At 39.0% G+C, this 16,048-nt stretch overlaps 1 protein-coding gene across 1 annotated transcript in view; it reads right to left on the bottom strand.

The window, feature by feature from the left end:
* Positions 1 to 5,406: 5,406 nt before the first annotated feature.
* kiaa1549lb (KIAA1549-like b) overlaps positions 5,407 to 16,048 on the bottom strand; it is a gene marked incomplete at its 5' end in the record, with an annotated part of 50,508 nt that continues 39,866 nt past the window's right edge. The window contains 10 exons of the mRNA XM_029498450.1: positions 5,407 to 5,670; positions 6,853 to 6,983; positions 7,144 to 7,292; positions 7,565 to 7,659; positions 7,740 to 8,123; positions 9,591 to 9,723; positions 10,787 to 11,016; positions 11,825 to 11,949; positions 12,783 to 12,913; positions 14,997 to 15,187. Coding sequence (XP_029354310.1) covers positions 5,407 to 5,670; positions 6,853 to 6,983; positions 7,144 to 7,292; positions 7,565 to 7,659; positions 7,740 to 8,123; positions 9,591 to 9,723; positions 10,787 to 11,016; positions 11,825 to 11,949; positions 12,783 to 12,913; positions 14,997 to 15,187 — 1,833 coding nt within the window. The remainder of the gene's footprint in view (positions 5,671 to 6,852; positions 6,984 to 7,143; positions 7,293 to 7,564; positions 7,660 to 7,739; positions 8,124 to 9,590; positions 9,724 to 10,786; positions 11,017 to 11,824; positions 11,950 to 12,782; positions 12,914 to 14,996; positions 15,188 to 16,048) is intronic.

The raw sequence follows: 16,048 nt of genomic DNA, 5'->3' as shown, positions 1-16,048 counted from the left end.
TGAGGGTTGCCAGAGTGCGAGAACCATCCAGAGGAAGCAGTCGGGCTTGGAGCAGGGAACGGCGAGTGTGAGGAGGCCCGGTTATTGCAACCCAGTCTCGTGGGAAATTGTGAAACTGTCACGTTTTTTTAAATCTATTGTTTCATGCTCACCAGCATGATTTTCTCCCTTTTTTCATGCTCCCCAGAATGTTTTTCAAACTAATGTATCGCAATTGGAAGTTCATTTCATGTCTACAAGCACGATAGTCATGCCATGGCGCACAGAAGGGGTTCGATTTTATTTCATTTCTGAACTTGACAACTGAATAATGAATTAAAACATACAATAATCGGATATTCCTCATATCACATTTCATATCGTATTAATTTGAAAAAGTTTTTTTTTTTTTTCCCTGATTTTAATGTAACATCAAGCCAGTGCATTTAAGACTCAAGTGCCATATTTTGCATAATTTCATCCCATATTTATGATCTATTGCTTTTACTCCTCATTCTTGCTGCAGGATTCAGGCATTTAGTGATTAGAAAATTCTTTTATGGTTATTTTTGCTTTTTCATTTACAGCAAGTTAACATTGCGTTTTTTTGTTTTTTTTCCTTGTCGTTTTTGGATGTACCACTGACAATGTCATCTGATATGTTACTATAGTTTTTTCTTACCATTATTGTGGAAGGGTCAGATATTTCTCAGTCCCTCCCCCCACAGCTCCACCTCCTGCTGGGAAAGCTGAACCTGCACTTTTCCCGTGAACCCTCCTCCAGGTAAGATGTTCATCTGCGGGGTGTTTTGTGAGCTGATGCCTTACTTTGCTTTTATTCACATGGTTTATATATTGAAGGAATGATTAACAATGGTTTCATTACTAAACACAAGACTATGAAAACCTCAAACCCTGTGACCCACTGGAGAGCATGGAGGGGTATGTGGAGCAGACCAACATGGTGAAAAAGTCAGGTATCCACTAATGTTTGTTGGATATTTTCAGTTAATTAAATTAGTAATCTCATGTCTCTGTTGATTAGTTATCTCATTATATCTGTTAACAGGTAAAGTATGATGTATATACTAACCCTGGCTTCAGCGAGAGTGTAGTCAATCTTCATTGCAATAGCCAGTCACTTCCCCTCTTTGTATTGAGGATTCTGGGAGTCAAGAGTGTATGTGTTGTCCATTGCAACACAGATAGAGCTAGGCAAACAACCAAAACGATCCAGACAAACAGGTGGACTAACAAACACAAATTGCTATAAAGCTGAGATAGATAGAAGATGGCTCTTAAAAGTGCCTTTGGGTTTGTATGCAGAGTATGCAGGTTCAGTGATCGGGAATGGGTTGAGAGAAACCACATGGAGAACAGAGACAAATATTAGTATTGTAGGCTAGCTATAATCTAGCTGTGTTTCCATTTATACAGAAAGGTTTAAGAAGTGGTTGAACCATGACTTCCCCACCTTTTGAATGAATACCAAAGGTCATGTTTAAGGGTGCCTAATGAGACATTATGCCTCATGTTATTGCATATCACATGCTCCTCGTTTGTACAGTAACTATTAGCTTAAACATAGTTGACTTAAGATAGCTAGAGAAAAGTTACAAGATATGGCTATTTCTTCCCTCGCAAGTTCAAAGATTGTTTTCATAGTCTTGTGTTTAGCAATGAAACCATTGTTAATCATTCTTTCAATATATAAACCATGTGAATAAAAGCAAAGTAAGGCATCAGCTCACAAAACACCCCGCAGATGAACATCTTACCTGGAGGAGGGTTCGCGGTAAAAGTGCAGGTTCAGCTTTCCCAGCAGGAGGTGGAGCTGTGGGGGGGAGGGACTGAGAAATATCTGACCCTTCCACAATAATGGTAAGAAAAAACTATAGTAAAATAATATCAGATGACATTGTCAGTGGTACCTTCAAAAACAAAGAAAAAAAAAAAGAAAGTGATGTTAACTCGCTGTAAATGAACAAACAAAATAACCATAGAAGAATTTTCTAATCACTAAATGCCCGAATCCTGCAGCAAGAATGAGGAGTAAAAGCAATAGATCATAAAAATGGGACGAAATGACGCAAACTATGGCACTTGATTCTTAAATGTACTGGCTTGACGTTACATTAAAATCCGGAAAAAAATAACTATTTCAAATTAATATGTTACGAAATGTGATATACGAGGAATATCCGATGATTAAAATTCATTATTCAGTTGTTGTCAAGTTCAGAAATGAAATAAAATCGACCCCCTTCTGTGCGCCGTGGCATATGACTGTCGTGCTTGTAGACACGAAATGAACTTCCAATTGAAATACACTAGTTCGAAAAACGTCCTGGGGAGCACGAAACAATAGATTAAAAACCGTGACAGTTTCACGACTTCCCGTGAGACTAGGTTGGTTATTGAGCTCACCCTTACCTCCTCAACTAGGGGTGACTTCTGTGTTTTCGCTGGGCAGCTGGCGACAAAATGTCCTTCTCCTCCGCTATACAGGCAGAGCTGGGCTGACTGACGTCGCCGCCGTTCTGCTGGGGTAAGGCAGGTGCGGCCCAGCTGCAAGGGTTGGTGGCTGATTGTGAATGGGATGCAGGTGTGACTGCAGCTGGGGGTGTAGTGGTGGAAATCTACCAGGTGGAGCAGGCTGGAGACTGTGACATCCTGTATATATACATCCCAATATAATGCCAGTAAGAGAAAAGACGAAAGAATTAGGAAGTCAGCGCAACAATTTCTTCAACTCTTTTGATGTTGTTCACCAGAACAAATTACATGCAGAAATGAAAAGTGGTATCGAAGACAGTGAGTTACTTTATTCCTCGACTAAAATCTTTCATTTAATTTTAATCATGTCAGTTAATATTTTTTTTTCTTTCTCCATTTGCCCTAGGGTCTCTCTGTCAGTTCTCCGAGGAACATCATATACAGTGAGATCAAATAGATGAAAAGGAAATGAGGAAACCAGTCAGCAAAACAAAAACAAAAACAAAACAAAAAAAAAGACATTAAAATTTAATAGGTTCAGCTCAATTCATATTTCATTTCATAGACTAATACTCATTCATTTCTCTAAACCAATAAACCTCTAAACCCTTTCTCATTTATCCAGCATGAGAATGTGGAAAGGTGTTCACTACTGGCATACGTAAAAAAAAAATATATAAATAAAAAAAAAAGGACTTCACTGTATTTGTTACAGCTCTGAAGACATTAAGTGCTCCTCTGAGCAATGAGTAAAGGAAATCTTAGGAGAACGAGCAACAACAGACTTCGTGTTGATTTTAAGACATACAATATTTTCACCAATAGGCATGAGTATAAAAGAACAATCTTGGACGAGAGGGTGGGTTTGCCAATGGCTAAATTCATCCAGGACTGCTATAAAAACAAAAAGGAAATAATTATTTAAAGGCAAGTTCTTCTAGTGCCATAATAGACAGTTCAGGTATGACACAACTGATTACCATGAAAAAAGTGTGCCGTCTAATATGCAACAAGATAGTAAAAGTGTCAAGCATCTAGAAGCTCACTGTTTATGCAAACATATTGCTGCATCCCCACTTAAGCCTTGTATGTACTCATCTGCAGTTAGTTTCTACTTTCCATCCCAAAGCCAAGTACTCTTCATGAAAGGTTTTCATGCCACAGTGACTAATGATTTTTGTTTTATTGTATAGTTTGTAGTTTTGTGTTGTGTATTGTCCCTTGTCTGTTGCTTTGGTCTGACAGAGTTAGTGTTGTTTGACAAAGGTGATAGAACATATCATTCAAGGACATTCAGCTCAGCTTTAAAATATCAATTTAAGAGTTCAACCTCCCTCCCACCATCCTCCTATTCTAATAGCTTTGACAAGCCTTTCTCACAATTCCTTAAGCCACTTACTCTGGCACAACACTATAAAGGAGTTATATACTCCCAATTACTTTACTTATAACTTCACGTCAGGTCTGGTTTCTGGGTCCTGATTCTTCGTCGTTTGTAAAAACAGTTTCTGTTTTTGATTTTAGTTCAGTTAAAGTTGATATTTTTGATAGTGGCATAGTTCAAAGTTTTAAGCATGTTTGTAATTGAGAATTTTCCATAGTATCAATAAGTAAACGTCTACCTTAGCATATAGCACCTCAGAAAAGCACAAATAACCTGCAGTCAGTGCTCAGACAGGCATTCAAAATGATACACAAAGACATGAGTGATTATAGCTTAGGAGTGTTGACTCAGTCCATCTCCTTAGCTCAAATAACCACATGAATTGGTTTTCTGATTGATGAAGTTCAATAAATAAGGCGCAGTAAACAAACAATGGACCCAACATTATAATAAACTGTCGCACTATTACCATCTTCAAACCACTGGGCTTAAAACTTTTTTGTGATGTTCACTCAGCAAGTATTATTTAATTTAAAAACCTTTCCATTTGAGTTTTTGATGGTTAAACACATTTTGCCATTTCAATCAAAAACAGATAAAAACATAGTCATTGATCATGTTTTCCAGTATTTAACAGCCATAAGAATATGCTATAATAACCATCCATTTTTGAAGGAAATGCCTGTCAGTCTCAACCAAGTCAATAATCCTCGTGCACAACCAAAATGATTTTGCAAATAGTAAAGCATCCATTACTGATACATAAAGGCAAACACGTCAGATCATCCTCATAGATGCATCTTAAGAGTTCATTATCACTTGGATTGGACTAAAGGCAAATACAAATATACCGGTCTGGTCTCATTTCTTAATTAAAGGGAATTACCATCCAATTATTACATTTAATGAAAACATAAAAACATCAGCAAAGACAGTCAATGTGTGTTATTTTTCTGGTGTTGAAGTATTTTTGGAAAATAAGAAATTTATAGAAGCAATATGTTTGGTATGAATTTGGTATGAAGTGATATTCATGTAGCAACTCTTATTGAAGTTAATGGTCTGTAGAAAGAGGGAAGATACACAACGCCCTTATACTGTACATGCTCATTATACACTGTGGTTTATACTTTACGTCTGAAAGGAAGTATTTTGTCCTCCCAGTACAAACAATAATGCTACTCTCCTTCCTCTCCTTTCAGTTGATGCCAATCCACAGAAAAATGTGGAAAATTCAATTTTCCTTATTTAGCATATCCTATTGACATATCTACAAAGAAGAGATGCATCTAATTACTTAGGACATAATTGATAGAGGATGTTTGTTTAAAAAAAATCATGAACCATTTTCCCATTCTTTTACGTTAGGAAGTGAAAAAACACAAATGGTACATGAAAAGAAATCAGTCTGTGGGTATCAGTGGGTACAGACTATCAGTTCATTTTATTGTACAAACATCAAAAATCAGTCTGGAGGAGTTTCACCTTAGTGTGCCTATGTTGAGGAACAATACACAATTGACCACCTCCTTCAAATAGGAGCAGACTCAAAACTCAAACACATCATTTTGTTTCTTTGCCAGCTTGGCCACCTCCTGCCGAATAGCCTGCACAAGTGCAGATGTCGAGAGGCTGCTCAGGGGCATGCTGTCCATGTCCTTCACCACCTGGGGCAGGCTTTGCTGGGATGCTGTGCTAGGGGCAGCAGGAGGCGGCTCCAGTGCCGGGTTATACTCCAGGGGTAGCCTGGTGGTGCTCCCCTGTGGGTAGCGAGGATGAGGAAAAGCCTCTACATACCCAGGCAGGGGCACCTGAAAAAAAGGGCAGACATGAAATCAGTAATACAGGAACTTCATACGATTACTTCCCATAACAATAATGGCTGCCAATGAAATCATTAGAAGACTACAGTATATACGATAGTTTTGCTGAGTGAACATTTTTTCTTCAACCACTATTTTAGAAAGAATTATATGGGTGAGAAGGGAAAATATACAGATTTGTATCTAAGGAAATAATCATTAGAAATGAACTAAAATAACAGGGAAAGTAATGATTGTGGAGATCTACAAATATATGACACTGAAATGGGTTTTGGTTCAAACTGAGTTTGAACTCCAAAAATGGACTAATTTTGAATGCCGTTACAAAAATCTTTGTGTCAGGTTCACATGGCAAGAAATGGGAAAAAAAGGACATTTAGGAAATGTGCTCAACTACCCCGGTATTTTGTTGTGTCCACTCAACGGCAGCCATAAATTCAGTTCAGCAAATGGTTTCTAAATGACACTGGTTCTGCAAAAAGACACTGCGTGAAAGCATCTGGTTGAAAAAGGCAAACACACAGGAAAAAAATAGAACAGTTCATACAAACAAGGAGAGTCCAGTGCAGGGAAGGAAGGGAGAGTCACATGGGTAATAACAGATCTGACAGGACGAATGGGAACTGTGTTATTTTCATGAAAAACAGTGGAGAGGGTAGAAGGATGCAAAGTGTATTTCCCTCACAATGTTTCTATTTTGCGTTGAGGAGTTTATTCCTGCTGCAGTACTGTAGTTAACTTCCTGGCTCCGTGAGGAGACCATAAGTTAAGAGGAAAAACATCCTGGCAACCAAGGTGAAGATGAGGTTAAGGACTTTACTAGTCTGTATGCATTTTTTTAGTTTAAAAGCGAAGAATCCAGAACTCATCAACAAGAAGCTTCTGTTTCTGCTTAAATTTTGAAGCAGAAACAGCAGAACTAACTTTAATCCTGAAGCAAATTTTAACTATCATTATGACAAAATTATTTCAAAGGGCTAATTATTAGGACAAAGACCTGTCCCCAACAGGTTTTTATTCCTGACTGGGACAAATGCCTGAAAACTTTGGGTGTCCCAGTTTCATCAAGAGATCTGTCCATATTACATTACCACTGTCTATTGTGTTTGATACTTGTTTATTTATTAAAGGTTTGGGTGCTTTCTAAGTAAGAAATAAAGGCTTCCTTACAGAGTCTGCCCACTGTGGCGGAACATCCTCAGGCTCAGGTGGATAGGACATCCAAGATGGACTATGGTAGGAGGTGGGTGGTGTGGAGACAATGTACTCTGGGATGGCGTAGACAGCTGTTATTGGGTTTCCTGAAGAAAAGTGTTGAATGAGTGATATGTCAATTATTTTTTCACAATCACAGATGATATCTCAGGCAATGGCTAAACTTGAAATTGCCTTTCAAAGGTTTTTTATTAATATACATTTACATTTATTTTATTTCAGCATGTTCACAATGTTGAGACTTACCTGAGTAGTTGGACACAGGCTGCTCTGCAGTGATAGATGGAAGTACTGCTCTAGTTGATAGCCCATATGGGTTGTTGTCATGTTGACTTTGCATTTCAGTGACAGATGTCTCTGAGCTCCTTCCCTTAGGGCCCAAGTCAGAAGTGGAACTAAGTTGACCAGAGATAGAAGGGGAATCAACACACAGTAGCTGCAATACTACCTCAATGTCACTAGATGGCAGAAACATTTCATGAGAAAAAGTGACTACTGATTAATATTCTTTCCACCTCTCAGTGCACTAGCTCAATATTCTAATTTATACAACACTGAATAGTACTGAATAAATGTTGAATATCTGATGGGTTTCAGAATGCTAGAGACATTGCGTGTATGTTTCTGTCAGCTTGCATTTGTGAGTGTGTGTCTTACTCAGTCTTACCGTCTTAAGGAGGTCCCAGGAGGAGGTCCAGTACGAGGTGGTAAAGGAGGAGGAGAACTGATGGTCATCTCAGGGAGCTGGGTGAAGCGAAAGGCCTTGAACAGATAGTGAAAGGTGTTTAAAACTATCACTATCACAGTTCTTATTACAGAGGAATTAATCTTATGCTACTTACTGGTTTAGGCAGACTGCACTGATATACATCTGCACCACAAGATGGTACCCACTGCAGGCTGCCACGTCCACAGCTCATCGTGCCTGGTGCACTGGTCACCACATCTGAATAGGAGAGGGGAGGTGGTGCAGGGTTGTAGTGATCAGGAGGGGGTTGGTGGTGGTGGTGGTGGTGGGACTGCCTTCCGGATGTGGACTGCCCCCCTGAAGCCAGACTGAATGCTTCCTCCAGCAGTAGGTGCATCTGTTGTCGCACTTCATCAATGGATGGTTGTGAGCTCAGAGTTGATGTCTCTGAGTGGCCTTTCAAGCCTCGGCCATACATGTATCCCCGAGGCCCCATTAGGCGGTCAACATTCGTTTCCTCAATCAACTCAGGTTCAGTCTAAAATATCCAAACCCATTCACAATTCAATTCATTGATTTACAGTGTGCGCCATTTTAGAATAATAATAACAAGTGCTGTGTTTTATGAGGAAAACAAATAGTAAAACTCCTAAATTTCTTATAGTTTTATGCCAATACGTAGTTTATGTGGGTAAACCTGCAGCACTGGCCACTTGAGGAGTCATGTTCTGATTAACTCCTGAGGTTACTGGAGACCTACTACTTCAGTCTTTCTCCAAACCCCTGCTTCCATTAATTCAGCCTTATATTTGGTGATAAATTAACACGAGCGGAGGCTGCCCCACTTCCTGTGTGAATACAGGGTAGCCACGGGAGACCTAGCATAGTGCACCTCATAAATCAGTGCCCCTGCAATGTGAAACAGCAGAGATGTGCCTTTGCAGATCTGGGGCCTGCAGCTACCCTAGTCTCACTGTAAGCAACACAACCAGGTGTAAAAGAGGCCTTTGTAGCTTACACTGACTATTTTGCCAGATTTATAAGAAGGCTGAACAGTTGGCCAGCCTGAGTTTAGCTACAGCAAGTACAAATCAACAAATAGACATTACAACAGGAGGTTAGGAATCATGGAATTACTGATTTTCTAAATGAAGTAAACAGAAGGCTATCTCCACAGTTGATATTTGATTTGCAATGGAAAAAAAACCCCAGGATTATATAATAATTGGTTCCATAGAGATGTCCCAAGCCTAGCCTGTGAGCAAGCATGCACAATACCAAAGCTGGTTATACTTGCTTCAACTTGCTATTCTCAGGTCAAATGGATAGCAGGACAACGCCGACTTAAAATCTTTACAAAAGGCCATCTCAGAATGAAAGGCCTCTTTAGGGATGTGTTCCTCTATAGTTCCTGGGAGCTTGCATGCTAGTATTCTGACTTCCTGACAGAAACAGAGAGGCATAATGGAACAGTAAAATAGTGGAGAGAGAAACCAGCCATCCTGAGATGCATTATATATCAAAACGACAGGTCCCCATAAAATTTAATCTTAAATTATGAATTAGCCACCTTCTTGCTCTTGAAACCTACTTGAAAACCACACCTGAGCAGAGTATGTCTGAATTCTAGCTTAGTTGCTGCACTGTCTTAAATAGGCTAATAAAGAACAGATTTAGCCCTGACAAGCTCTCATTGATTATGATCATTTCTATTTTAAATTAACATCTCACAGGAGTAAAATAATAGCATCAGGTATTTAAACTATTATCTGAATTTGGTTGCAAGCATATAAATTAATGTTTCTGAAATATAGCGGAATTGGACATACCTAGCATATCATTTCTAATTATAACTTTAAAGTTTTGGTTCACAAGGAAAAACTACCATTGCTTGTATACCACTTATCCACCAGTCCTCTAAATGTATATAATTTGTTTTTAAAAATGGTTAACATCTGTATCTTATTGAGACACAAGGGTCTGCTGGTGATGACATGTGACTCACATCATAGCCATTGTTGCGAATGCCTCTCCTGGGTCTCTCCCTCATAACAAGCAGGTCCATCTCTGTTCCTCCAGGACTGGGACTGCTCAGACTTTGTCTGCTGCGATAGGCTGCTTGCCCTACCTGGGAGTGCCTGCCAATTAAAGTGAGGAGTACATTCAGGACAACTCAGACCTGGGGTAGTTAAGTTAAAACATTTCAATTACTTTCAGTTCACGCTCAGGTTGCCTGCAGTGAAACCATGAAGGAAGTGCAGGAAAGGTCTGGTACATTCTCAAATTCATTGTATCTGACAGTATGAACAAGTTTGGGAGAAGTATTCAATTCTCTTTAGAAAGTTATATAAATCAAGATGATCTCATAAGTAGATCTTCGTAGACCTGAGATAGCGCTGGCTATCACAAAAAGGCACAAAAAAAGAATGTAATTTCAGATGCCAAGTGTGAGAAAAGTCTCGAGTCTACAGAAAAATGAAACACAAATTAAGAATCAATAAAAAACAAAACAACAATGTATTATCATAGTTTGAGGGCAGGATATATAACAGCAAACATGCTATGACATGAGCTCTTCAGCTACAGAAAATGTACTATATTTTGGTGCTGTAGCTAATCAAGAAACATGCTAATTTAGATAGCAAATAGCTGCTAAAATTGTAATCTTGCTCACCACAGTGGGATATTAACATAGCCACCCAACCCATCCTTAGCACACAAGCCCAAAATCATAAGTCACTCTCTGTACCAAGTGCAGCTGGTATGGGTGTGTGTTATCTGGGGTGGAAAAGACTACTTGCACACTTGACCTAAATCTGTAACATCCAAAAACTATCCATCTTTATGTGCATCAGAATCAGCGCAGTGGACCATCCAACACCCTGCCAATTCTTTATCTCCACTATGGAAGCTCAGGACTTGGATCGAACTAATCAGAGACCTAATGGGTCTCTTACTGTCTACAAAGACAGGATTATGACAACAATAGAAAGGACCATTTAATTTATCAACAAGATAATTAGACAAAGAAGGGATCTGCAGTTATGAATTGCCCTCAGTGAGAAGTCCAATCAGCCAAAAATTGTGACTGTACAGACTGTCCCTATATGAGAAGACTCCTCACACCCTTCTACTAGCATGTATCTCTCTTTCTATTTACACTCAAACTCAGGTTCCACTTGCTTTTCCACTCTCCCTCACCTCCTGTGAGACTTGACATAAGTGGAACCTCGCTCATCATCAGGCTCCAGAGGTCTGCCATGCTCACCGGCTGCCCTCTCATGGCCTTGCCATTGTCTCTGCGCCAGAGCTTGACTGCTGCTGCTGCCGTCAGTGGAGGGGAAGTCATAATAGCCCTTTCTCTTAGCCTTCAGTCTCAGCTTGTTCCTGTAGTGTTCAATGTCTGACTTCTGCTTTAGAGCCAAGTTTGCCTGTAGAGTGAAAAAAGTGCACGAAGCAAAGGAAAATGGAGAGATCAGAAACAGACCCAAGGTGGTTCTTGTTGCTGTGGACCTACTCTGTTCAGATGTCATTGTTGATGAAACTTCAGAGTGTTTATAAAGACATGTAGCGCTTAACATGAAACTGTTATGCAATTATACCCACCAGAAGCATTTCTTATTTTTCAGATCTACCAAATTTCAAGTTGATTGGGCAAATAAAACGTGTCCTACATCATATAATCAAATTAACAGTTTTCTTCTGGTCTTTGGTCAGTGCTGCAAATTAATCTTAACATATTTCATCATGGATGGTATTTTTACTTTGATTGTTTCTTTTACAGCCCCTGGAATGTTTTTTATTAGTTTGTTTGCTTTTGGTTTTAGTTTGTTTTTTTTTTTTGCATGAACGTATTCACAACTGAATCAATAAAAGTCAAACTTTTGACATCAAGACGTTCAGAATTTAACTCTAGAAAATGTATTTCTTCAGGACTCGGCATGTTATGATCATGATTTAATCAACAGAGCTTTTAACAGAAGCAAGTGAATCTACAAATGTATTACATTTTGATCCAAATGTTGAATACATTTTAAATAGATGACCTGGTCCCTGACTGTTCAATACCAGTAGGAAAAAAAGACAAAAAAAACATAAACACAGAAGTTTTGGTTGTTTCATGAGAAACAACCAAAATTGGAAAAATTGGAAAAATTACATTAATAGCAGTAGGAGTCTGACTGATTTTTTGCATCTGATATGCATATCTCCATAATCAGATGTGTTCCTGTGCATTACCTCTCCACTGACAATGGCTGAGTCCTGGCTGCGGTCTGACGATGCAGGGTGTGTGTAGTTTGGCTGAGCCACCATGGGCTTTATGGAAATGAGCTGCAGGGAGCCAGAGGAGGTGTCATATGGATCTGAAGAACAGAGAGCAACTTCACTCACAAAGAGACTACAAATACCTCTAATCATTACATTGTCATTTAACTCCCTGTCTGCCCCTTCCTCCCACATCACCAGCCCTCTCTTGCTCTCATCACCTTGTTTCTGTGTGTCTGACACACTAGGATAATTTCAATCTTCAGTTGTCTGCATCAGAAAATGAAGACACAATAGATCACAAAGATATATTTGGCTTCCAAGGTTGTAGGAATGTGTCTCTTTGATAAATGAAAGAATCTGACTTTGTACTTTTATTCCATATCTGAAATCAGACAAACTGCCTTCACTTCTAGTTTCCCTGAACTCAGCTGATGAATTATTCAAATCTAGCCATTAAGAAAATCATAATTTTGAGGGTACAATTCACAAGCAGAGTATTTTAAATTGATTAACTCACGCCCACATGTGGAATGGTTAATTTCACCATACAGGAATACAGCAGAATATTTGAATGTATGAATGGTCATATGGTCTTCATGCATTTTTTTTTTTTTTGCATGACTCAGTAGGTATACATGCATTTATGTGTTTCTGCCAGTGTCACTGTATCCCTTACTCTGACATACTATATTATGTCAGCAGTGCATCTGTATATTCAGCAGGTCTATCTTTCCAGTAGGTACCTTTCCAGCATCAGAAAATAAAAAGCAGCAGAGACTGTGCCTTTCTCTAAGGGTATCTGCATTGAAGGAGTTTGCCATGCCTGGGGGTCTAGAAAATATTTTTGTCATTTGCGACACATCTGACCTTGACTGCAAAGGAGCTGCAGAATAAATAACTTGCATTTGCATCACTGTATGACTCTCACCATCCCTCTTATATGTCTCCTCCTTTGTCAGTTTCTGCTGTGCTGTGACTTTCGGCACTGTCAAGCCCCTGCTGGAATTCAGGTTCTCTGATTCGTTGCTGATGACGGAACCGTCCTCACTCGGCAACTTGCTGCAAGTAACCATAGTAACAGGAAAGGCGGTAAGCTCTCAGGAAGCTGGGCACACAGCCAGGTTATGTCATCCTTTCTTTTAACAACCTCACCTTCCTCTCCCCTTCTCTGCAGCTTGAGTCCAGTAAATATAAGGAAATATTCTCAGACTTAGATTATTCAGTCCTTTGTGTTCAGTTTTTGTTAACTGATACTGACTTACATAAAAAAAAATCAGCTTTAGCAAAAACTGCAAAAAGTGGCTATGCTTAAGATTCAAGTGCAAATGATTGTCTTGCCATAGCATGTGTGTGTATTGTAAATGTATGCGCAAATTTGCATGTGTTGATTACGTTCATGTGTTTTTAATATGGATGCATTGTTGATGTACAGTGTTTCAAAACCAGTGGGCACTCCTGGCTGAAGCACGACTGTTACTTTAATTGGACAACAATTGCTTTATCCCATTCTTGTTTCACTAGCTTCAAACACTGTACTCTAGTTGGAATTAGAGCTGATCAAGCAGTGACTCAGAGGACCATGTGGTTGACAGTGACATCAAAGCGCCACGGTCTATCCCCTAATTGTCTGGTAAAAATGATAACAGCAAAGAGAGACAGCAGAATAGCAGCTGCCCTCGCTGCTCTGTGAGGCAGTGCTGCAGAGAGCTAGCTGCATGCAAAAGTCACAGGCTGGACAAACCTGTGCAATGTGTAAAAATTAATCAGTGTAAAAAAAAGCATTTTTGTCTGAAGACAAAGTAATAATAAACAGCTGACAATGAGCATTGAGGAACAAATGTAATTTCAAACCTGCAGTAAAAAAAAAAGTGACAGGATTCACTTTCAATGTCATGTCAGATGTTAAAAAGAACTGACCTGATTGAATTTGCTCATCTGTCAGTGTTCTTAGCATTAAGTACAGAACAATCATGTACTTGCAAAACATCTGTTTCAACACCAGTTAGGACATATGTTGCAAATTAGCAAATAAAGATAAAAGGCAAATTCATAGTTTAAGTTCTCAACTGTACTCTGTTCTGTTAGACTGGAAAATCATGGCATCTAAAAAGTACCAAACTACGACTGAGGCTAAAAATATTGAAATAAATAATAATGAGGATGATAGTAATGAAAACCGAGCTTATCAGATGTAGTCCATTTTTGTGTAGTAAGAGGTAGTTTCTTACAACAGGCAACATACTAAGGAATATTGAACCTTTTGTTTTCTTGCTTTTACTATCTTTGAGGACTAGGAAAAGCAGGGAAGACATATAGCTGGTTCCCTATTTTCAGACATAAATTTCATTGGATTGCATTATCCTCCATTATTTAGACATAAAATGGACCAGACTCTGTGACTAACTCCCTAAAACTAACAACAAATTTCAAACTATCACTGCTCCCTAACAACAAACTTTCATCCTGCCATATGTGCCCTACAGATAATATCTGACTAGGCCAGTGAGCATTATACTAGTTTGAAAAATGGTGCCCTTTTGGTTTTTCTCAATTTGATCATTTAGCATGATTTACTATGGCAATTCATTCCAGTAACACTGCTGCTGACTCTCAAACGAGGAAAATTGTCGATTTCACCTGCCCATACAGTGAGCTGCCTGTTGTTCAGCATCAGGGTAGAATGAGGACAGACAATAGGGCCAGAGGGATCTTTATGTTTTATGATCCTTTCTTTTGCTATGTGACCCAGGAGCTTTCAGACAGAGCAGTGGTGCAATCCTTGAGATAACGCACACAAACTGGAAGCAAATCTATTATCCTTTGGATACCATCAGTTTCTGTTATTGGAGGCTTCTGAATAAACTCTTATCTGTAGCACACAAGAAGTGAGGATGATTCATTTAGTCCAACTGTCAACAGTAAATGCACATTGGGATGCTGACACCTTAAATAAACCTTAAATAAATCACATCTTTTGTTAGACTTATTATCAGTAAATCCAGAATAAAACTTTATTGTCAGTGTTGTTCAGTAAGTGATTAGCCTCTTAAACTGTGAAAATTGTGGAAAAGTTGTAGTTGTAGGATTTTTGGTGATACAATCTACAGCAGAATGAGTTGAATACACATTCAGATGATGATACCTTTTGTGTCTGTCAGCAGTGAGGCTTTTCTTGTTGGCAGTTCCGTCTTGCTGCAGGGCCTTTTCGAGTGAAAGTGGCGTGTCTCGAATTTGCAGCGACATCACTAAGGTATCCTGACTGACAGGAAGGGTCTCTTCATCTCCTCCCTGCTGTCCCAGATGCTGCTTGGCATAGTCAAAACCCTGGACTGGCTGGGGGACAGGTTGAGTGAAAAACAAAAGCGACTTCACATACTTGTGGTCATAAAAAGTCATGATTACTGACTGATGCAGAGGGATAAACATCAACCAACCAGAAGTGTCACATAGACGTAAGTCTTAAAATAGCCCCAAAGTTAATTTATTTTAAGAGATGTCCAAAGGAAACGAGGAACTGAACTGCGATGACTGTAGTGCCCTGCCTTGAAACAGATAATCATAGATTTAACTGAAGTCCCTTTTCATTATTTCCAAATTCTTGTCAAATAAATGACTTGCAGGTGACAGTAACAAGATAAGATTTGTAGACTTTCACAGACATATAGTAATGAAGTTAAACTGTTGGAACACATTAAAGGGAGCTGGAGGAGGACTCAACATGTTCCTTCATAATTATGTCTCAATGTTTACAGAGAAAGGTACAAAAGGGACCAAATGAGTCCAAATCGTATACACTAATACTAAACACATTTACAAAAATTTAAGGACCACTATCACATCGTCATAAATTTGGGACACAAGTTTTGGCTTCAAGCCATGGTGCAAGACTATGGGAGTACATGGGAGCATCCAGATTTTCAGTCTGACTCTAGGTTTCAAAAGCAAAAATTCCAACAAGGATAAATGGGAAGTGTTCATTTTACAGACAATGAGTGCAACGCAAAGGAGAAAGTGCAAGAGCCTCATTCAAAATTCAGGAGTCACCTGTCTTTGAGTGTGAGAAGAATTTCCAAGATTTTTAAATGACTTATTAGAAATGCACAACAATATTTGTGTTGCCTAAAGATTTTGGTTTGTCAGAAGACACTCAGGAGTTTTTAAATATCTGATGCATATCTGATGGTTTTGGCATGA

This window comes from Echeneis naucrates, chromosome 3 (assembly GCF_900963305.1).
Source record: "Echeneis naucrates chromosome 3, fEcheNa1.1, whole genome shotgun sequence".
Taxonomy (NCBI): domain Eukaryota; kingdom Metazoa; phylum Chordata; class Actinopteri; order Carangiformes; family Echeneidae; genus Echeneis; species Echeneis naucrates.
This window is presented reverse-complemented; position numbering and strand designations above follow the sequence as displayed.